The sequence below is a fragment of the Monodon monoceros genome, unplaced genomic scaffold (genome assembly GCF_005190385.1).
Source record: "Monodon monoceros isolate NGI ecotype Baffin Bay Population unplaced genomic scaffold, NGI_Narwhal_1 Super_Scaffold_3, whole genome shotgun sequence".
In the NCBI taxonomy this organism is placed as follows: domain Eukaryota; kingdom Metazoa; phylum Chordata; class Mammalia; order Artiodactyla; family Monodontidae; genus Monodon; species Monodon monoceros.
The window spans coordinates 21,825,808-21,846,623 of NW_021703780.1; the positions used below are offsets into that span (position 1 = coordinate 21,825,808).

The window sequence follows — 20,816 nt, forward strand, 5'->3', positions numbered from 1 at the left end:
TTCTTTACAAGCATATTATGTTGGGTGGCTGCAGCTCTCCAGTAAGGGGAAAATAGTTACAAACTTTTTATTTTCTTTTATCTCTTTCCTGGTCATTAGATTTTTGTTTGAAGAATGCAGTCTTCTCCCCACTCTCCTGACTCGTTTTACAAACTAGACCTGTAAAATTCACAGAATTCTGTATTCAGCCGCCTGTCTTCTCACTAGAGTAGCCACATAATATAAAGATTGGCTCTGCCGCCTCCAATCTGTCCTTTTCTGTCCCTGGTGAGCTCCCTTCTGAGCCCATCGCCCTATCCTGCCTCCATATCTCCTCCCTCTGCTCGGTTCAGAAACTGTGGAGGGATCCTGGCAAGGAAGAAGAGAGGGACCCAGGGTCGGCTCAGAACGCAGAGAGGAAGAACTGTGGAAGTAGAGATGCTTTTTAATGTTGTGAGCTGAACACTAAGATTTGGAAGCCTACGGTTTGTGATCGCATAGTGCCCAAGAGATTAAACCCCGGGAAATAAAGAGCAGGGCTCTTCCCTCATTTCTCCGGAAACTGCAAGGTAGAGGTGTCCTTCAGGAAGTCAGGTGAAAAAGGTTCAGTTGAGGGCACTTCACCCATAAATGGAAATGCCAAATCCACCCAAGCATTGCTATCAGTGTCCTTGAGAAACACTCGTAGCCAGCCTCCAGGGCCAGTCTATCTGGTCTCCATTTTATTGTCTCAAAAAGGTAAATAATAAAATAAGCACGAAGATACAAACAAGTCTTTATTTTCAGGTTACTGAATTACGATTCGACTGTTTCTGATCACCTTGACTTTAGTCTGAGGTAATTCTGAAACTCCTCTGTTCATAGGGTATTTAGTTTCCATTCCAGAGTCACCGTGAGGGCTTTTTGTTTTTTACCTGCTCACAGCCTTTGGATAATCACCCACCTCACAAAAATCAAAAATCTGTGCTATGGCCCCAAGCCCTGAAAAGTCTGGCCCTCACCTAACTCTCCAACCCAACCTCAGAGGATTCTTTTTCTCCCTTTTGTTTTGTGTTTCTTCATTGTTTTTTGGTTGTTTGTTTTTTTTTCCAGGGCTTTGCTGTTTTTCTCTGTCTGAAATGCCCCTGATTCCACATCCATCCCCAGCACACACACATTTATTGATCAACAACTTCAATTTCAGCTTAATCATTATTATATCCTTGGGGAAGCTGGCCTCCATTGTTAAAGGCTCTCACAGTCACAAACAACTGGATGTATACCCAGCCCCCCAAATTAATCATTACTAAGGGGACATGGGACCCTTAGGATTGATGTCGTTGAATCAGAACCCCATTCCTGAGGCTAAGAGAGGGACTCTGCCTTCCCTGGAGCACAAGGCAGGGAGGAAAGGGACACCTCAACAAAATTGAGTCTATATTAGAAAGGAAGAGGGCAAATGACTTTTGGCAAGGCACTTGCACTGCCTGATGTAAGGGCCTTCTAGACAGACAGAAGGAGCATCCACCAAGTTCATTCATATTCAACTGCCAAGCACTAAATTAGGTACTGAGGACATAAAGCACTTGAGTGTGCATCAGAATCACCCAGAGGGCTTGTCAAAGGCCAGATTGCTGGTCCCATTCCCAAGTTTCTGTTTCATTAGCTCTGGGGGAGATCTGAGAACTCGGCATACTAAAAAGTGCCCAGCAGATACAGTGCTGCTTATTTGGTAGGAGGCTTTGAGAACATCTAATATATGGCGAAGAACAAGCTACCAAAGCCCCTGCCCACATGAGATTCCTGGTGGCAAAGATAAGTGTATGATAGAAGAAGGTGAAGGGTGTAGATGTCAAACAATGAAGTTTAAATTTATTTTGGAGATGACAAAAATTTATAGAAAGCTTCTGAGCAGGGACTGACATAATTGGCTCCAGTGTTAGGAAGGTGTCTCTAATGGCAGTAGAGAAGCGATTCCATTCAGTATTTTGTCAAATATTGATTGGATTTCCTCTGTGAGAGGCCTTAGTTACAGCGGTGAGACAGGCTGATCTTCTGGGGCTGATATCCAAATGGGAGGAGAGAGATAATCAACACGTTGATAACTCAGCAAGATATTTCAAATAGAAGTTCTGAGGCCTGTGAAATTATTTGAAATAAAACCACGTGCTGTGATAGTAACTACGTGATGCTTTAGATAAGGGAACCCACAACCCAGGGAATAAAAGTTCCAGGCCAAGGCAGGGAGGAGTTTGTGCTCAAGGAATATAAAGTCTGTATGCTAGGAGATTAGTAAGGTAAAGGGGTAAAAATGAGGCTGGGGATTAAACAGGTACTTGAATATGTTGGACCTTATAGGCCAAAAGAAGGCACCCAGATTCTTATTGTGTCATGGGAAACTCTTAGAATTTTTAATAACTCTAGCCACTATGGGGAGAATGAATTTTATGGGATTAAAAGTAGAAAGAAGCAGGGAATAAAATTGAAAGCTTATTGCAATAATTCTGGTGAAATTATTAGATTTAGGAGGAGAAAGTCAAAAGGATTTATTGAAGAGTTAGGTTTTATGGGTGAAGAATCAAGTAGCTAACATTTGTTGAGCCCTTTATATGTTTAGGAAACTATGCCAAGCTCTTTAGAAACATAAACTCACTTCATCTGCTCAACATACACATTATCTAGATGCAACTTTTCTCTCCTTTTAATTGAGCAAAGTGTGGGGCTGGTGTTAGACCCAAGGCAGTGTGGCTCCAGAGGTTCTGTGCTTATCTACTGCCCTGCAGTGCTAATAAAGTTCTTGGATAATCAAGAATTCTAGGAGAGGATGAGTTTTCTGAGACTGGAACATGACAATTTTTAAATCCCCTTAGCAACTCCATTGTAGATATCAAGTGAGTAGTTGTATATGTGAGTTTGGAATTCAAAGGCAAATGGGGACTGGACATAGAAATTTTTGAAAATTTTGGAAATAGATATTTTAATGTCAGCATGGCATGAGACTGGAGATTACCCATGGATGAAGAATAAAGAAGTGAGTTTATCCTGGAGGCATTCCAAACTTTAGAGAAAAAGAGACAGCAAAAGATTCTAAAGAGTGACAAGTGAGTTTCGGAGAAAATCAGGAGAGCGGAGTCAAAAAAGTCAAGAAAATAATGTATTTCACCAAGGAGGACATGACCAAGTTGGTGTGATGTCTAGAAGGCTAAGAACAAACATGAGCTTTGGATATAGTTAATAGAGATCCCTGGGAACTCGGGTTATGGGACTGAAGGGCGGCCCAGACACCATCTGGGACAACTTCAGTACTCAATTATTACTTCTTTCCTAGGAACAGCTCCACTCAGGGCTGAGCGCCATGTGTGGCCATTATGTTTTTACCCTCTGTCTTGGGCCATCATATTTGATCGATGCAGGCATCTGCCCAGCTGGATCAATCAGATTTGTTTTCCTAGAAATTAGGAAAAGGAACTGAAGAAAAAGATAGGACCGAGTATTCACTAATTGCTTAAGTGTGGTCAGCAAACTTAACTTTCAAGAGAATTTTTTTTTGTTTAAATAATCTGGAATTGTTTTTTTTTTATGTTTACATCCAAAAGAACTTCCATTAATGCACTTGCAACTTCTTAAGAATATATGTAAACTATATTTGTTAAACATATGCATAAACACATAATCCTATGTTTTCACTCAGTCCTCACGAAACATTACAGTCCTCACGCCTACATTACAGATAAGGGAACAGTGGTTAGTAATTTACCACAGACCACAAAGATAGAAAATGGTAATTCAAGACTTCAAGTGTATGTCTTCATGGTTCAAAATGCCACTTTCTTTTTCTCTGGACCTCTGAGAAATGTCATGAGAAATAAGAATGCTTATAATAGCAATAATAATAGCCCAAACATGGAGCATTAACCATGTGCCATGCACTGGCCAAAATGCTTAACAAATATTTAATGTTATTCACCCCCAAACATGTAAGATAGGAACTACTGTTATCTCCATTTATGAGGAAACAGAGGCATAGGGCGGCTGGTTAAGACACAGAGACAAAGAATAAGCATCCCTCTGTACAAGCTTTCCAGCTTCTTTTTATCTCTGAAAAGGGGTATTGGGAATGTTTCTTGTAAACTTAATAAATGATTTATTCAATGACATAGACCCTGTTGAATATATTTATCAAGACTAGCAATGGAAGACAAGCTCAATGGGCCTTAAGAAGAAATTCATGGACTTCCTCCTTAATCAGGCTAAAAAATAAACACCCCACTGTTTTAATTTACTTTTAAATCTCATGAGATACAGTCATTTTGGGCCTTCAGGCCTCTGAGAATCAAAATTTTTCCAAATGGGCTATCTTGCATTCTGAGTTATGAAGTGTTAAGACCTGATCTAACTTCTCGAGAATATATAGGGCTATTGTACATAGTGAATAAATGGTGACAAATTTACTCTTTTTCAATGTGTTCTTTATGCATTTTGTCTGTCCTTTCCTCTCTAGCCTTAAATTTTGGATCTTTACACCTCAGACTCTAAAATCCTAGACTCCAAGCTGTTGACAGGAATCCATGGAGCTCTGGGAATTCCTTTTATGAGCCCCATGAAATATCTATCTATGTCCAATATGTGTACTTTTTACCAGTTTCTCAAAGGAGCTTCTGATCCACATGTTGTTAAGAACTACTCTCCTCGGGGAAACAGTACTCTGAAATATCCAGATTACAACTGCTTAAGACATATGGATAGCCCGCCCACCCGTCTCTAACATGTAATGAGCCCCTATTCTGTGTTCTGTCTAGCATGGAACACAGTGGAAGAGATGTCAAGGAGAGAGGCTCACTTGGCATTAGCTTTCTTTGAAAGAGCTTTCTGGCCAATGGAAGGACAGTCATACTGGTAAATAAGTTGAGAAAACCGTATTTGGTATGATAAAGTTAAGTTGCTGTAACAGAGACTCAAAGATAAGTTGGCTTAAAGACAGTCTTGTTCATGGAACAGATACACTATGATTAGCCCAGCTCTGTGAGGCAGCTCTGCCCCTCCTGATCAATCAGGAACTCTTGTTCCTTACAAGTCATTGTTCTGCCACCCCTAGAGCCTGATGGTCTCTGCTGGGTCAAACAAGATCAGCACCTTCATAGCTGGCAGGAAGAGGAAAGGTTTTAAAGCCTGGGAGTGTCTTCTACTTACACTCCAAAAAGAGCACTTAGTCACATACTCCCGTCTGCTCCCGGACAAGCCAGCAATGTTATCTCACACTAGGGAGCCACCTGTCCAGCTATACCTTATTCTGAGGACACCAAAGAATACAGTGGCATGCTGACAATCCTGAGAGACTGTAGAAAGTTTACAGTAGGTAAGAAAAGGAAATGGGTAACCCACTTGAGAACTGCTCATTTTGCCTTATTTCCTGATGTGTAGAGAACAAGGTGGGATTTGACTCAGGAAGACCTGGATTTGAAGGCCCAGTCCAGCACTTTTTGTCAGGATACATGTTATGCAACTCTCATCTATAATTTAAGGTAAATGTGCTTGTAATCAAGTCTAAGAATATTCAAGATAAAGAATCAACATAAGTTGGTAAACATAAACCTGTATATTTATATCAAGCATTTATATCAACCTTAATAAAAGCTTATTTTGGATTGAGAAACCAGTAGCTTTGGACATGGGAAGACAGCTCAGAGAAGCAGAGACAAGTTTTCCTGTCTCCATTCCACTTTTAAACAAGAAACCCCAAGTACTCTTTTATTTTACTTAAGTATAGTTGATTCACAATGTTAATTTCCAAGTACTCTTATTGTTTCTCTGGTAGAACTTGACTGCCTTCAACGTATTTTATGTTGATTGATCATCCCCCTTTCTCCTCCACCATTTATCATGTGATATCCAAGAAGGCAGACTGTTTTAATGTCTCCAGCCCACAGAAGTGTCTACGTTCCATTTTCCTAGCATCAGGGTTTACCTCTTACCTCTTCTGTGATGTTCTCCACCTTTTTTCACTGACAGTTGTGCAAAATGTCATCTGCAGTTTACTGTCCTGTTGGTCTCCTAGCTATAAGCACACTAAGTACATTGAATATACAGTTCGACCTGAGGTTATGGACCAGCTTTAGCGACCTACCTGAAACATACAAAAAAAAAATCAGATAAAATCAACTTAAATTTACAGATTGTAAACAGTACTTGACCTAAACATCTTAACAAAATATTAGAAAGCGCAAAACTCTTTTGAGTGAAAGAATAGGTGGCCCTGAAAAGGGCCTTTGGTTTTAGTAGGCTCAGGGAGATGGCCAACAGGAGTTCAGCCACCAAAGCCATAAAGAGTGCGGCCCTGCCGCTTGAGCGCGTAGACCACGTCCATGGCGGTGACAGTCTTGCGCTTGGCGTGCTCGGTGTAGGTTACAGCGTCCCGGATCACGTTCTCCAGAAACACTTTCAACACCCCACGGGTCTCCTCGTAGATAAGACCAGAGATACGCTTGACGCCACCGCGTCGGGCTAAGCGACGGATAGCAGGCTTAGTGATGCCCTGGATATTATCTCGCAGAACTTTGCGGTGGCGCTTGGCGCCACCCTTCCCCAGCCCCTTTCCACCTTTACCACGCCCAGACATCGCGAAAGTACAGCGATCACACCCGCAGCGAAGTGATCTCCACAGCGCCACTTAGGAGTTTTATAGTAATGTGACGGACCTGTTTGAAAACTGCAAGAGCAGGGGCGGTGACCACATTCAGTTCCCACCCTTCGCTTATTTGTCCCTTGCTCAGAGCTGTGGCAACTATGAGGGGCTCCTGAAGCGACAGTGGATCCTGGAGTCGGGATTTAATAAATGCTCCTATATATGGGTACGTGTGTTTGTGCATCCGTACAATACGGGCAGCCGTTAAGTGGGGCAACAGATCATACACTTTCCACAAAGAAGCCTGATACTTGTTCTTCAGTCTTTCCAAAATATGAAATAATCAGTTAGTACACGCTGTTGTCCCTTATAAAATACTTTAAATACGGTCTTAAATAAATCATATCTTTATTGTTTAAGCTTCCATTAGTTTTGTCCATTTACGTTTGGTTAACTAAGCAGAGCTCTTTGGTATGCAGGCTGGATGACCCCATAGAGGGAACTAAAACTATAAGAAGGTTACACGTTTAAGAGGTCAAGTCAGGTTAAAAATCACTGAGCGCTACATTGGAGATTTATAAATATGTATATCCCAAAGTGATAAAAACCTTGTTCTGCTGTAAGTCTAAGATTTATGGTTTGATTATATATTTAATTGTGGACAGTTTGTATCTGGCATTGTATCTGTCACTGCATTCTATTTCTGCAACCAGGTGGCATTACAGTGTCCGGTCAAGCTCTGGAGACAGCCTTCTCTACATACTAACTTGTGACCTTGGGCAGCTTACACTCAGTTTTTTTCCTTTCATCGATAAATGTATAAGAAAGTGTAAATTATAGAGCACTTGAATTTAAAAGAGATAATCCAAATTGCTTAAAATAATATCTGTAAATAAGTAATCACTCAGCATTTTTTATCATGACATATTATAGTGTCATGTCTGCTCCCAACTCCTCCACTCAAGATTCACTCCTCTAAAGTGAAAGTCTAAGTGATTATCTAATTTACTAAAACCTTCTTTTTGAGGACTCCTCAAAATAATAAATACCTAAAGATTTAATTTATGGTTAATTCCCTTGAGTTACAGCTGACTTGGATAGCTTTGGCTTTTTCTCCATGGTCTGTGAAGAGGCCCAAGTTCATCAAAGCAGTTCCATGAGTTTACACTGCACAGAAACAAATTCCAGAATGGCGTTCTTAACCTGGGCTATATAGATGGATTCAGAGCATCTGGAAACTTGTATTGAGCAAAACCTCTCTCTTTGTCTTTACTTTATACTCCAAGTGAACCTTAGCATTTCCTCCACTTGTGAATGCAGGCAACAAACAGTGTGAGTGGCAGGACCTGTGCTATATTCATAACCATGTTGCAGTTGCAGCCATCAATATCTCAATCTCTAATATTGTTTAAATATATTACACCTTCTAAACTGTAGTAATTCTTGGTCATATGGGTAATCTTGTTATTTAATGTATTAATAAAGAAGCACATGTTAATACTTCACCAATTTGGATTTTTGATAAATTTGATAATGGTATTTTAATACAACTGTTTTCCTTTGTAATCCTATGTATATTATCTTAAGCACTGAAAAGCATTATTCTGGGAAGGGACTCATAAGGTTTATCAGAAATACAAAGAAGTCCATGGCTGCTTCAAAATAAACATATGTTAAAGACAAACAGTCTGAGGCCTGAAGAAGAAAATCAAAGCACTTTCTACCATCAATCTATTTCCTACTGAACATAACGCATAACCTATAATGTGTTTCCTATAAACCTATATCCTTGCTTAAATAAGAAATGTAGTAATGAATATAAATGCTTTTCAATTTCCCTCTCTTAAGGGAATTCTATATAAGTATGTGTGGGAGTATTGTGCGTGTGTATATTAATTCTTTTACTTGGATACTTTGCCAAAGTTTATCTTCCAAAGCATGACAGAACCCTGAACCCAAGAGCTTGTGAACATTTTAATAACTGATCCTTCCTAATAAAGTCAATGTAAATAAGTGAATCTTTAAAGCCCCATAAAGCGGTCCAACTCTATTTTATGACTGTACCTGGACCTCCTCTGCCATCAGCTAGTGCAACACAAGCCCAACTACCAGGTCAAGAGGATCATTGATTATTGCTTTTGCTATTTTCCTACATAAATTTTGAATGCTTAAAGCCCCCAAATTAACTAACCCTCTAAATAGTCACAAAAAGCTATGATAAAACTTTTCCAAACTAAATAATGACTTTTCTTATCAGATATTGCTGTTATTCCAAGCAGCCTTTACTACAGTTCTTGTACAGAAATCCTGAAAGAACCTGTGTTATTTCTCCTCATATGAAACAGATTTTCCAGGTAAATGTCAATGAGAATCAAGCAGTTGTTGAAGGCATGAAAAGCCAAGAATGTATAGAACGTCCCTTGAGAGCAAGCTATTGAAGACATAAAGAGAAGAATTTATATTTTAAACCAAACTCAAAAAGTTGTCTCTCTGACCTGTGAATCTGTAGGAGTGTCGGGGGATTTTGAAAAAGGCTGAGACCAAAGTGATAAAAACTGGAAGAAGAAACTGTAAAGGTCTCAAAGCTTGAGCTGTTCCGGTTCATTGTAGAATATAACTGGTGTGGTTCCATCACAGGAGATTTTTAATTTTTTGCTTTCCTGAACTGTAACAAACACAACTCCGAGACAGAGCTGAGACTAGGTTGCTTTCAAGCTGGAAGCCAGCTGGGAACCAATCAGCGCGCAGTGGTGCTGTGTGTATATGTAACACACACATTCTCGGTCTGGGTACTCAACTCTGAGTCTTTAATTTTTTACTGTTAGGCATCTACACCAACAACCATGTCTGAAACCGTACCTGCTGCGCCTCCTGTTACTTCTGCGGAAAAGACGCCTGTGAAGAAGAAGGCTCGCAAGTCTGCCGGTGCCGTGAAGCGCAAGGCGTCCAGGCCCCCGGTATCCGAGCTCATCAAGGCTGTCAGCGATTCCAAGGAGCGCAGCGGCGTGTCCCTGGCTGCGCTTAAGAAGGCGCTGGCAGCTGGCGGCTACGACGTGGAGAAAAACAACAGTCGGATCAAGCTGGGTCTCAAGAGCCTGGTGAGTAAGGGCACCCTGGTGCAGACCAAGGGCACTGGCGCCTCGGGCTCTTTCAAGCTCAACAAGAAGTCGGCCACCGGGGAAGCCAAGCCCAAAGCCGAGAAAGCGAGCGCGACCAACCCCAAGAAGGCTACTGGGGCAAAGAAGCCCAAGAAGGCCACAGGCGCTGCCAGTCCGAAAAAAACCGCTAAGAAGACCCCGAAGGCAAAGAAACCATTAGCAGGCACCGGGGCCAAGAAAGTGGTCAAGAGCCCGAAAAAGGTGAAGACAGCCAGACCGAAGATAGCCAAGAGTCCAGCCAAGGCCAGAATTCATAAGCACAAGGTAGCCAAGCTTAAAGCGGTCAAGCCAAAAAAGGCGGCCCCCAAAAAGAAGTAAGAAAAAAAGACTTGAGTACCTTAAAGGCTCTTTTCAGAGCCACCCAATTAATCTTAAAGAACTTGTAACACCATTTTTGCCGGAGGCGGAGGTTGGGAGGAGCGGTTTTATTTCCTCGCTCGGAATGGAGGTCCCCAGTGCACAGGAATCTTTCACAGAAAAGGTGGTTGGCCCTGAAAAGAGCCTTTGGGTTTTTCAGAGGTTGGCACTTAATCGGGAGAAACAAATCTACGCCCTCTCCCCGCGGATGCGACGGGCCAAGTGGATGTCCTTGGGCATGATGGTGACGCGCTTGGCGTGGATGGCACACAGGTTGGTGTCCTCGAAGAGCCCCACCAGGTAGGCCTCGCACGCCTCCTGCAGCGCCATCACGGCCGAGCTCTGGAAGCGCAGGTTGGTCTTGAAGTCCTGCGCGATCTCGCGCACCAGGCGCTGGAACGGCAGCTTGCGGATCAGCAGCTCCGTGGACTTCTGGTAGCGGCGGATCTCGCGCAGGGCCACCGTGCCGGGCCGGTAGCGGTGTGGCTTCTTCACGCCGCCCGTGGCCGGCGCGCTCTTGCGCGCCGCCTTAGTGGCCAGCTGCTTGCGCGGAGCTTTGCCGCCGGTGGACTTACGAGCGGTCTGCTTAGTGCGAGCCATGACAGATTTCCCGAAAGCAGCTAGCTGGTGGAAAAATGAAAGCCTGCCTCCCGCCCCCCCTCCCACTGGTGTATATAAAGAGTTCCGTTCTGATTGGACAAGGCATTTGTTCCTTGCGGCTCGCAGTGAAGGTATTGGTAGCGAGGTTCACTCTCCGACATCAGCCTCCCTTTGAATGGCTATTTTCAATCCTTTCTCACCTTTATCTTCCTTATGCTGTTTCTTTACGATGTTCTTTGGCTTTTCTCCGCAGAACTTAACACAAATTATTACAATGCTTAATCTTGTTTGCAGAATAAAAATTTTTAACTTTGGTACCTGAAACTGGCTTTCTTTTGATCAACTTTTTGAAAAGGCGTGTTGGATGTGATTGGCCAAGAGATTTTTATACCCTCATTCAAATGTAAGGCTAATTTTACGTCAATTTCTTGTTTTCTCTTTTTAAACTCTTAGAGATTTTTTAAAATAACAAAATACTTTCCTTTTATTTCCCCTTTTATATTACAGGTAAGTCGTGTTTTGGTAGATTATATTATCTATGAATTTCATTTCAGGATAGTAAAGGGGGTAGTTACAGTATTTGTTATAGAAAAAGAGTGTTGGGTCTGATAGAATTGAGGACCATCAGTTTAGGGGTCCAGAGATCATATGAAAGCAGAACTCCAGCCCCCTGAATACATCCTCCTCTACCTTCCCCATAAGACGTAACGTGGCTTGCCCTTAAGTCTTATGATGAGCCCTTGCACTGCATTCCAAGCTATCATGCACCAGTGTCAGTTTTCTGGCTTGGGGTAAGAGCTGTGGCCACAGGAGGAGAAAGGAATCCCTACTATTAAGATGCATTGTGTTTTAAAGATATATGTAAGTTTCAGATTTTACAAAAACTAAAGAATTTACACCTATATAGCTTGTGATCTGATCATATGTCTGAGGGTTCTTTAGGGCCATATTCAAAAAGAGAGGGAGGGGAGAGAGGAAAGGAGAAAGAAAACTTTCTGGAAACTATTATTATTATTATTATTTACTATTAAGGAATCTACTTGTATGACTACCATGAATCCCAGGCTGGGTTAACAGTGAAAAGTTCTGGAGGTAACTACACCCCACTCTGGACAGTCTGGTTATAACCACAGTCTCCTCTCTCTACCTCAAATGAAAGCCCAGCTGCATGAGTCCTCAATCTCTGAAGTCCTCTTCATGGAAGATGCCAAAGCCAGCTGTGTGAGAGGTTTTATCAGAGGAGAGGACGACTTTGTCCTCCCAGAAGACAAACCCTCTGCTTTCTGAGGCAGGTAGCAACCCCAAACCTGCGCAGGCCTCAATTCTTGAAGATTTTCGGAATGCACTAAAACCATTAACTCTGATTAATTTCATGTTTGCTATTATATTAACAAATGTTTACTTTTCACTAACTATAACATTCTCACATAAAAGCACCCCACTACGTTTCACAATTTCAACTGAGCTTCGTGTAAAATGGTGTTAAGAAAAACTCAAAACTTGTAAATGGTACACAAGTATGTCCCGTAAAGTCATGCTGAAGCCTTTGTTAAGCTCTGCCTAAACAAATTCTAGCTCCAGGCTATGCAGTATTGTATTCTTTTTTTATTTTTGTATTGGAAACAATTTATTAGGAAAAAATATGGAAGCTTTTTTTATAACAATTTTGATAAATACAAATGTTGACAAATCAGAGTGTATAGAGAGCATATTGGTTATTTGGGAAATTTTATCATAAAATGGATGGGCTCCACAAATTCTTCAATGTACTTGAAAAAAAGAGTGCTAAGTCAGTTTGGGCTGTTGTCACAAAGTACCATAAACGGGACGGGGTGGGGGCTTGTAAACAACAAAAATGTATTTCTCAGTCCTAGAGGCTGGAAGTCTGAGATCTAGGTGCCGGGATCATCGCCTTCTGGTGAGGACTCTCTTCCGGGTTGCAGACTGTCAGCTTCTCATTGTGTCCGGCTGTTCGGCCACGTCCCAGTCGGGCAGCGGTAGGTCAGTGGAGCGGAGTCGGCCCGGGTCTCCTCCACCCTGAGGAGGGGTCGACCGGCACCGCGCACGAAGCGGCCCTGGCGGGAGGGAGACCAGGGGGTCGGGGGTCTGTGGGGAGCTTGACTCTCAGTCACTTCCGAGGGGACGCTGAGCCCCCAGAGCTGGGGGCTGACTGGCCTCCGCACTCCAACGAGGGGGTGGTCAGGAAGGAGGGACGCTGTCCCTGGGGCCCAGTATTTACAATTAATTAGGGCCCAGCTCAGTAGAGTTGAGACTGGCTATTAAAAACAAGTATGAATTAGAGATCAACTTGTCCCACTAGGATGCAAAACAATTCCTTTCAACATGAGATAGTACTAAAGGAGTGGTTTAAATGATCTTGTAGGTCACCAACTAGATTTGCACCTAAACTTTCAACATTTACCAAGTATTATTCTACCATTATCTTTTTCTGAGGGTTAACAACTGAGGGCTTGCAGCACTGATGGACTTAATTACTTGTGATACAAGGTCTCTCTATATCATTTTTACTTAGCTAAAGAGTACTTTTTTGATTACTTTAAAGAGTATGATTAGTTTGCATTTCATAAGAGTGTAAATACATCTTCTAAGTTGACAAAATGTGATGAGAATCATTTTCAACAACCTGCTTAAATAAGGAAAATGTAAGCCCTTTTAATGAATACGTGGGTGGCTCTGAAAAGAGCCTTTGGTTAAGATTGATTCCTCAAAGATCAAGAATTTGAATACTGCAGTTTACTTGCCCTTGGCCTTGTGGTGACTCTCAGTCTTCTTAGGCAGCAGCACGGCCTGGATGTTGGGCAGGACGCCGCCCTGAGCGATTGTGACTTTGCCCAGCAGCTTGTTGAGCTCCTCGTCGTTGCGGATGGCCAGCTGCAGATGACGCGGAATGATACGCGTCTTCTTGTTGTCGCGCGCCGCGTTGCCCGCCAGCTCCAAGATCTCGGCCGTCAGGTACTCCAGCACCGCCGCCAGGTACACCGGCGCGCCGGCTCCGACCCGCTCGGCGTAGTTGCCTTTGCGGAGCAGGCGGTGCACTCGGCCCACAGGAAACTGGAGCCCAGCCCGAGAAGAACGGGTCTTAGCCTTGGCACGAGCCTTCCCACCTTGTTTTCCGCGTCCCGACATCTCATCAATCTAATCAAGGTGCTTAGCGAAGAAGAAGCGAAACGAAAGTACAAATTTTCTTAACAAATGAGAAGCAATTATACTTCGAAGCCGAATCGTAAATTACACTGTTTGATTGGTTAAAAGGGTCTAAAAGCTTGCAACCAATTAAAAAGGAGACCTGCTGTCACATAATTTGCATACCACCGAACAACGTGGAAAATTTATCCAATCAAAGTGTAAAGTTTTAAATACCATATTTGCATACTAGCTCTACAAATATCCTGAGTGATGTTTCCACGACATACTTTCTTCTTTAACTTGGCGTGGTGTTCGTCATGCCTGAGCCGGCCAAGTCTGTTCCCGCCCCGAAGAAGGGCTCCAAGAAAGCGGTGACCAAAGCCCAGAAGAAAGATGGTAAAAAGCGCAAGCGCAGCCGCAAGGAGAGCTATTCTGTGTACGTGTACAAGGTCCTGAAGCAGGTCCACCCGGACACTGGCATCTCGTCCAAGGCCATGGGCATCATGAACTCTTTCGTCAATGACATCTTCGAGCGCATCGCGGGCGAGGCGTCGCGCCTGGCACATTACAACAAGCGCTCGACCATCACGTCCAGGGAGATCCAGACGGCCGTGCGCCTACTGCTGCCCGGGGAGCTGGCCAAGCACGCCGTGTCCGAGGGCACCAAGGCTGTCACCAAGTACACCAGCTCCAAGTGACCCCAACAAAAAAGTGCTTTTCGTGGTTAGTCTCAAAGGCTCTTTTAAGAGCCACCCACTTTTTCAGCACAAGAGCTGTAATGATTCGGTTCTAATATAACTGCGATAATAGACTCAATTTTAATTTACTGAAACGAACTTGTTGCTAACACTTGAAGTACACAGCATTTTGTTTTGAAAATAAAATATGTATTTACTTTCTAGGTAAATGGTAGCATAGCCTTCTCTTGCTTTCACTGCTCACTTTGGCTACAAGGCTAGCCAAGTGTGGACATGTAAGTATCATTTGAACTGCTGTGATGTAGTGTACCCTACGAACTGACTCCATGAAAAGCGAAGAGGATTTAAGAAATCCTCTTAAATCCTTGGCAATTCCTTGTTAGTGCTGTGTGGTAGTAAGAAGAATATGTACATGCATTCGATTTGATTAAAGCAATATAACTTTTCTATGTATTAATGGGAGCAGCACAGTTAATGTGCATAGAAATTGAAAAACGAGTATCACCGGTTCCAGGATAGGACCATTTAATTGTAAGGAGAATTTTTCCAAGGTTTGGCTAATGAAAAGTTAGACCATTGCCGAACCCACTGGCAGTTCAGGAAAGAAATACCCTTAAAATATTTTGGTGCCTCCTCTCCCTTAAATTATGTTATTTTCTCTCAGGGTGGATGTTATGATTATTTTGCCCTAGTCAGAAAAAAAAAAAAACTTTTTAAATGAAAATAATTCATACCACCACCACTCTTCTGTCCTATGTATACATATATAACAGTCATGAAAATTGACACTTTTCTCATAATCACAAACCTGCTTACGTTTATAAACTGCCATAAATGGCATCCCATATGGAACAAATACTAAGAATGTATTTACAACATATTTTTAGGATTTCAACCCTGGTAGGAAAAAAGTACTAATAGTCTATAATCTTGTGTAATTAATGACTACCAGGCTTCCCATTCCCAACACAGCACATAAATATGCACACACAACATACACAAAAAAATGCATAAACATTCAAACAATACATATAAAGAACAAAAGCAAAATTTTTTAAATGTAAAAGAATGAAAACTAAAAATAACAGATAGCTGTATTTGAGAGTTTATGTTATTGTAAATAGTCAATTTTTGCTTTCTGTAGTCCCAGAGGTAAACATCTACACCAGGTCTATATGAGCTTTAGGGGAGTATATGAAATCCAAGAAATTACATACAGTAGTGTGTCCATATGTTCGTCTTCCCACCAGAACAGAAAGTATATAGCATTCTGTCAAATTCTAAAAATACTGTCACTTACTGTGCTAGGCAGAATGATGCCTCCCCACTTTCGTCTACCTTTTAATCTCTGGAGTCTGTGAATATGTTAGGATACATAACAAATGGGAATTACGGTGGCAGATGGCACTGACTTTAAATAGGATTATCCTAGGGAATTCCCTGGAGGTCCAGCGGTTAGGGCTCCGAGCTTCCACTGCAGGGGACACGGGTTCAATCCCTGTTCGGGGAATTAAGATCCCGCATGCTGTGCTTGGCCAAATAAATAAATAGGATTATCCTAGATAATCCAAGTGAACCCAATATAATTACAAGGGCCCTTAACAATGGAAGAGGGAATCAGAGTACAGAACCAGAGAGATGGCAATGTGAGAAGAATTTGGTCAGATACTGTTGGCTTTCAAATCTAGCAAAGGGCTGTGAGCCAAGGAACAAGGAAAATCCTCAGGAGCTGGAAAAGACAGGAAACAGATTTCCACTGTTAGAGGCCCAAGCCCTCTGACACCATTTTAGTTCAATGAAATTCATTTCAGAATATTGATCTAAAGAACCATAAAATTATAAATGTATTGTTGTAAGCCACTGTATTTGTGATAATTTGTCAGACCACCAATTGAAAAGGCACTCACGTTTAAGAATTATTGATTAATGTATTCAATGAGCTTTAATATTATAACTACATATGTTTAAATTTAACAGTGTAAATATAAAAATGACTATAGATACAAGTAAATTCTTCCTAAAGTTGCAGGCTCACATAATTTTGACATTGTTTTAATTTTAACAGCGACAATTTACATTTCCTTTTTGTTCTTCAATTTTTATTTACTTTTGGCTGCGTTGGGTCTTCGTTGCCGCGGGCTGCACGTGGGCTTTCTCTAGTTGCGGTGATCGGGGGCTACGCTTTGTTGCGGTGCGCGGGCTTCTCATTGCGGTGGCTTCTCTTGTTGCAGAGCACGCAGGTTTTGGTAGTTGTGGCTCACGGGCTCTAGAGTTCAGGCTCAGGCTCAGTAGTTGCGGTGCACGGGCTTGGTTGCTCCATGTAGGATCTTACAGGACCGGGGCTCGAACCCATGTCTCCTGCAGTGAGAGGCGGATTCTTAACCACTGACCACCAGGGAAGTCCCCTACGTTTCCTTTTCAGCTAGTGTGTCTAGGGTGTCTGATTTTAACAGCAGAAAGTCTAATTTCATGGAGCAGCACTTTGTTCATTCATTATAGTATTGTTACTTCTGATTATAATACTATATCAAAAAGCTTGTCTTCATTATATGTAAAGTGTAGGAGTAATGGGAAAATTTACCTCATAATGTCCATAAATAACTTCATGAATTGCAAATCAAATTGTAATGTTTGCTTTCATTGTAACTACTGCATTTGTTTACACAAAACTGTCAATGAGTTGGTTTCAGTAATATCCTTTTTTGTTTGTTTTTTGTTTTGTTTTTGGCCGTACCACGCGGCTTCTGGGATCTTTATTCCCCGACCAGGGATTGAACCAGGGGTCAAGGCAGTTGGAAGCGCGGATCCCTAACCACTGGACAGCTTGGGAACTCCTATAACATTCTCTCTTTCTCTTTTTTTTTAAAAATAAATTTATTTTATTTTATTTTTGGCTGCGTTGGGTCTTCACTGCTGCACGTGAGCTTTTCTCTGGTTGGGGCGAGGGGGACTACTCTTTGTTGCAGTGCGCGGACTTCTTATTGTGGTGGCTTCTCTTGTTGCCGAGCATGGGCTCTAGTAGTTGTGACACACGGGCTCAGTAGTTGTGGCTCACGGGCTCTAGACAGGCTCAGTAGTTGTGGCGCACTGGCTTAGTTGCTCCGAGGCATGTGAGATCTTCCCGGACCAGGGCTCTAACCCGTGTCCCCTGCATTTGGCAGGCGGATTTCCTAACCACTGCGCCACCAGGGAAGCCCAACATTCTCATTTTTAAAGTAAGGAACAGAGGCTGTGAGAACCAAAGATTATTTACCTCACAGAACTCAAATTCCAACCAATGTCTTCTGATGCAATTTTCTTTCAAAGATGTCTAGATAGAATTCAAAAACACTTCACATGTACAGATTTCTCAACACTTTAGGAAGTATTTTTGCATGAATTACCTCCTCTCCCAGCACTAGGCTACATCCCTTTTCTTGGTGCATTTCTTATTCATCTTTCATGATGTGTCCCGAATCAGCCAAAAAGGAAGACATGGTTAGGCTATAGGAGATGAAGCTCCAGACCCCAAAGGCCTGCATGCTGCACTCCAACTCGACTCACTTCTTTTGTCTCCTGGAACAAATGCTTTACCTTCCTGGGAGAACTGATGGTGATAAACCCTTCTGAGATCGAGAGTAAGGAAAATGTATGATTATCAAAGTGTCTGACGCTGAAACGAAGTGAAATAAACAAAAGGTTTAAACCAAGGGAGGCTTGACACCATGCATTAGTCAGTGTCCAGTCAGGAAAAGAGAAAACTCTTGGTTATTTTTACAAAGATAATTTAATAAAAGTTACACAGGTTTTGGAAGGAAGAGCAAAACCCGAGCTGAAGTGTTTCAGAAACAACTGAAACTGGACCACATATAGGGGTCTGGGCACACAGGAGAAGGCAGAGGTACTAGAATGTCGAAGTTTGGAGCGGAGGCCGGGTGGAGGTAAGGCTCTGAATTCTGTGGGGTGGGGCATGATTCTGGGAGTGTAGGATCCATTCTGGGGAAAGGGCCGGGGGAAGCTGGGAACTGAAACCAATTCCTGGTACCAGAGTGCCAAACCACAGCTAGGATGGAAGAGTTCCCTTTCCTAATCCCACCCAGCCAGCCTCCCTTGCTTTCGTAATTGAAAATAAGGCGTGGTGGACAGAAACTCTTGGCTTTTTTAGTATAGAATATAGGAAGGTTTGGGAAAGAGGTGAAACAGAAAGAGCCTGTTTTAATAAGCACAAGCGCTTCTCTATACATAGACTTATTTGCAGAAACAACTCAGCCAACTCCAGTATCTAACTGCATTTAGATAACATGCCCCAAACGGGCAACAAGAGGGCATCACAACTCTTCACATGAAAATGTAAGTGGCTCTGAAAAGAGCCTTTGTTTTAACAGCACCTATAAACATTTACTTGGAGCTGGTGTACTTGGTGACAGCCTTGGTGCCCTCAGACACGGCGTGCTTGGCCAGCTCCCCGGGCAGCAGCAGGCGCACAGCCGTCTGGATCTCCCTGGACGTGATGGTCGAGCGCTTGTTATAATGCGCCAGGCGCGACGCCTCGCCCGCGATGCGCTCGAAGATATCATTGACAAACGAATTCATGATGCCCATAGCCTTGGACGAGATGCCGGTGTCCGGGTGGACCTGCTTCAGCACCTTGTACACATACACGGAATAGCTCTCCTTGCGGCTGCGCTTGCGCTTTTTACCATCTTTCTTCTGGGCTTTGGTCACCGCCTTCTTGGAACCCTTCTTCGGGGCAAGAGCAGACTTAGCTGGTTCAGGCATACTTGCCGAATTCGAAACGCACACTAAAGTATGACTCTCATATGCCTGCTTACGTCTAGAATCTCGTCTTTTATAGGCGACCTATGCAAATAAGGTGTTCAAGGATATCCAGAACTGATTTGATAATGCATTAGTGACGAGATTATGTAAATTTACTTGCATCACATCTCCTTTCTTATTGGTTGTCTAGTAAAAAGACGATTTTAACCAATCCTACCTCGCATTTGACAATTCCACCCAGCTCTATAACTGTCATCTTGTTGCTCTTTATAGAACATTTCTTTTTCGCTTTTCTTGTGGCTGTTTTTCCCCTGCTAGCACTCAGTATGTCTGGGCGCGGGAAGCAAGGAGGCAAAGCTCGCGCCAAGGCTAAGACCCGCTCATCGCGAGCCGGCCTCCAGTTCCCCGTGGGCCGAGTGCATCGCCTGCTCCGAAAAGGCAACTACTCCGAGCGGGTCGGTGCCGGGGCCCCCGTGTACCTGGCGGCAGTGCTGGAGTACCTGACGGCTGAGATCCTGGAGCTGGCGGGCAACGCGGCCCGCGACAACAAGAAGACGCGTATCATTCCGCGCCACCTGCAGCTGGCCATCCGCAACGACGAGGAGCTCAACAAGCTCCTGGGTCGCGTGACCATCGCTCAGGGTGGCGTCCTGCCCAACATCCAGGCTGTGCTGCTGCCTAAGAAGACCGAGAGCCACCACAAGGCCAAGGGCAAGTGAAACGTTTAGCAGTTCTTCAGTCCCCGTTCCGAAAATCAAAGGCTCTTTTCAGAGCCACCCACTTTTCTCCCGGAAAGCGCTGAAATACTTCGTAAGTGTAGGAGACGTGTTCAAGTCTTAATGTGTAGTTCCGCTTAAATTTTGTTTATATTAGCCTCTTAAAAGTTTTGCATTTAAAAATGGGAAACCGCTCCCATGTTTGCCACAAAGGGGCTAAATTGTTAGCCGTTGGTCACATTTTATGCACCATAAATTCTTAGAAAAATTCATGAAACTAGCTTTCTGCCATCCCTTTAACTGAAAAGATGCAATACGTTTGTAAACTCACATAAAGAACCCCTGTTAAGGGAATTATGTGTAAGGACATAAATTTGGGCTTGTAGGCCATGGATAACGTATATGTATGTAAATGACAAAGAATACAGACCATAATGCCTCATGTTGAGTGGTGGTTTTGCATGTACACGAGGTATATACATTATTACATATAATGTATAGTCAAACGAACTTGGTGTCAAAAAGTAAAATATGAATAAAATAAATGAGAGAACAAAGGAGGAATAGCTGACCAATGACATGTCTGGGCGGGCTTTTTAAATTCTGCGAATGACGGCATTATTGGTGAGAATTAGTCCATTGGTCGTTTCTCCTTTGAGAAAAATTCAATGAATGAAGTACACTAAAATCTCTACTAAGTGAAACCTTACTGTTATGGACTCAATTCAAAGTGGACTATAAACTTGAAATAAAATTTCGATAACTCATTTAATCTTTAATGGAATCCAACCATATTTCTCCT

General features: G+C 42.8%; 7 protein-coding genes across 8 annotated transcripts in view; 3 read left to right on the forward strand and 4 right to left on the reverse strand.

The window, feature by feature from the left end:
- The window catches only part of LOC114907282, a 111,343-nt gene extending 104,757 nt beyond the window's left edge, over positions 1–6,586 (reverse strand). The window contains exon 1 of the mRNA XM_029242775.1: positions 6,271–6,586. Coding sequence (XP_029098608.1) covers positions 6,271–6,574 — 304 coding nt within the window. The 5' untranslated portion in view covers positions 6,575–6,586. The remainder of the gene's footprint in view (positions 1–6,270) is intronic.
- A 2,837-nt stretch (positions 6,587–9,423) lies between these two features.
- Positions 9,424–10,087, forward strand: LOC114907294 (histone H1.4-like). Its single transcript, XM_029242806.1, has one exon. The coding sequence runs from the start codon at positions 9,424–9,426 to the stop codon at positions 10,054–10,056; it is 633 nt and encodes a 210-aa protein (XP_029098639.1). The 3' UTR covers positions 10,057–10,087.
- Positions 10,088–10,089: 2 nt separating this feature from the next.
- Positions 10,090–17,233, reverse strand: LOC114907337 (histone H3.1-like). Of its 2 annotated transcripts, none has more exons than XM_029242859.1 (2): positions 17,225–17,233; positions 10,090–10,695 (listed from the first exon to the last, which is right to left on the reverse strand). In XM_029242859.1, exon 2 carries the CDS (start codon positions 10,693–10,695, stop codon positions 10,285–10,287), a length of 411 nt encoding a protein of 136 aa, XP_029098692.1. In that variant the 5' UTR covers positions 17,225–17,233; the 3' UTR covers positions 10,090–10,284. The 2 variants fall into 2 exon arrangements, with proteins under 2 accessions (XP_029098692.1, XP_029098691.1); XM_029242858.1 differs by lacking the exon at positions 17,225–17,233 and adding an exon at positions 11,768–11,784 and having other exon boundaries at positions 10,090–10,699.
- On the reverse strand, positions 12,140–13,867 carry LOC114907314 (histone H2A type 1). Its single transcript, XM_029242832.1, has one exon. The coding sequence runs from the start codon at positions 13,840–13,842 to the stop codon at positions 13,450–13,452; it is 393 nt and encodes a 130-aa protein (XP_029098665.1). The 5' UTR covers positions 13,843–13,867; the 3' UTR covers positions 12,140–13,449.
- Positions 14,149–15,394, forward strand: LOC114907325 (histone H2B type 1-like). Its single transcript, XM_029242844.1, has one exon. The coding sequence runs from the start codon at positions 14,160–14,162 to the stop codon at positions 14,538–14,540; it is 381 nt and encodes a 126-aa protein (XP_029098677.1). The 5' UTR covers positions 14,149–14,159; the 3' UTR covers positions 14,541–15,394.
- A 1,646-nt stretch (positions 17,234–18,879) lies between the features above and the next one.
- On the reverse strand, positions 18,880–19,321 carry LOC114907326 (histone H2B type 1-like). The gene has a single exon (XM_029242845.1). It carries the CDS (start codon positions 19,296–19,298, stop codon positions 18,918–18,920), a length of 381 nt encoding a protein of 126 aa, XP_029098678.1. The 5' UTR covers positions 19,299–19,321; the 3' UTR covers positions 18,880–18,917.
- Positions 19,322–19,624: 303 nt separating this feature from the next.
- LOC114907311 (histone H2A type 1-B/E) lies at positions 19,625–20,042 on the forward strand. The gene has a single exon (XM_029242827.1). It carries the CDS (start codon positions 19,625–19,627, stop codon positions 20,015–20,017), a length of 393 nt encoding a protein of 130 aa, XP_029098660.1. The 3' UTR covers positions 20,018–20,042.
- Positions 20,043–20,816: the final 774 nt, after the last annotated feature.

Excerpts from the sequence above, each read along its gene's own strand:
- LOC114907294 (XM_029242806.1), top strand. The coding sequence starts at position 9,424 with ATGTCTGAAACCGTACCTGCTGCGCCTCCTGTTACTTCTGCGGAAAAG.
- LOC114907337 (XM_029242859.1), bottom strand. The coding sequence starts at position 10,695 with ATGGCTCGCACTAAGCAGACCGCTCGTAAGTCCACCGGCGGCAAAGCT.
- LOC114907314 (XM_029242832.1), bottom strand. The coding sequence starts at position 13,842 with ATGTCGGGACGCGGAAAACAAGGTGGGAAGGCTCGTGCCAAGGCTAAG.
- LOC114907325 (XM_029242844.1), top strand. The coding sequence starts at position 14,160 with ATGCCTGAGCCGGCCAAGTCTGTTCCCGCCCCGAAGAAGGGCTCCAAG.
- LOC114907326 (XM_029242845.1), bottom strand. The coding sequence starts at position 19,298 with ATGCCTGAACCAGCTAAGTCTGCTCTTGCCCCGAAGAAGGGTTCCAAG.
- LOC114907311 (XM_029242827.1), top strand. The coding sequence starts at position 19,625 with ATGTCTGGGCGCGGGAAGCAAGGAGGCAAAGCTCGCGCCAAGGCTAAG.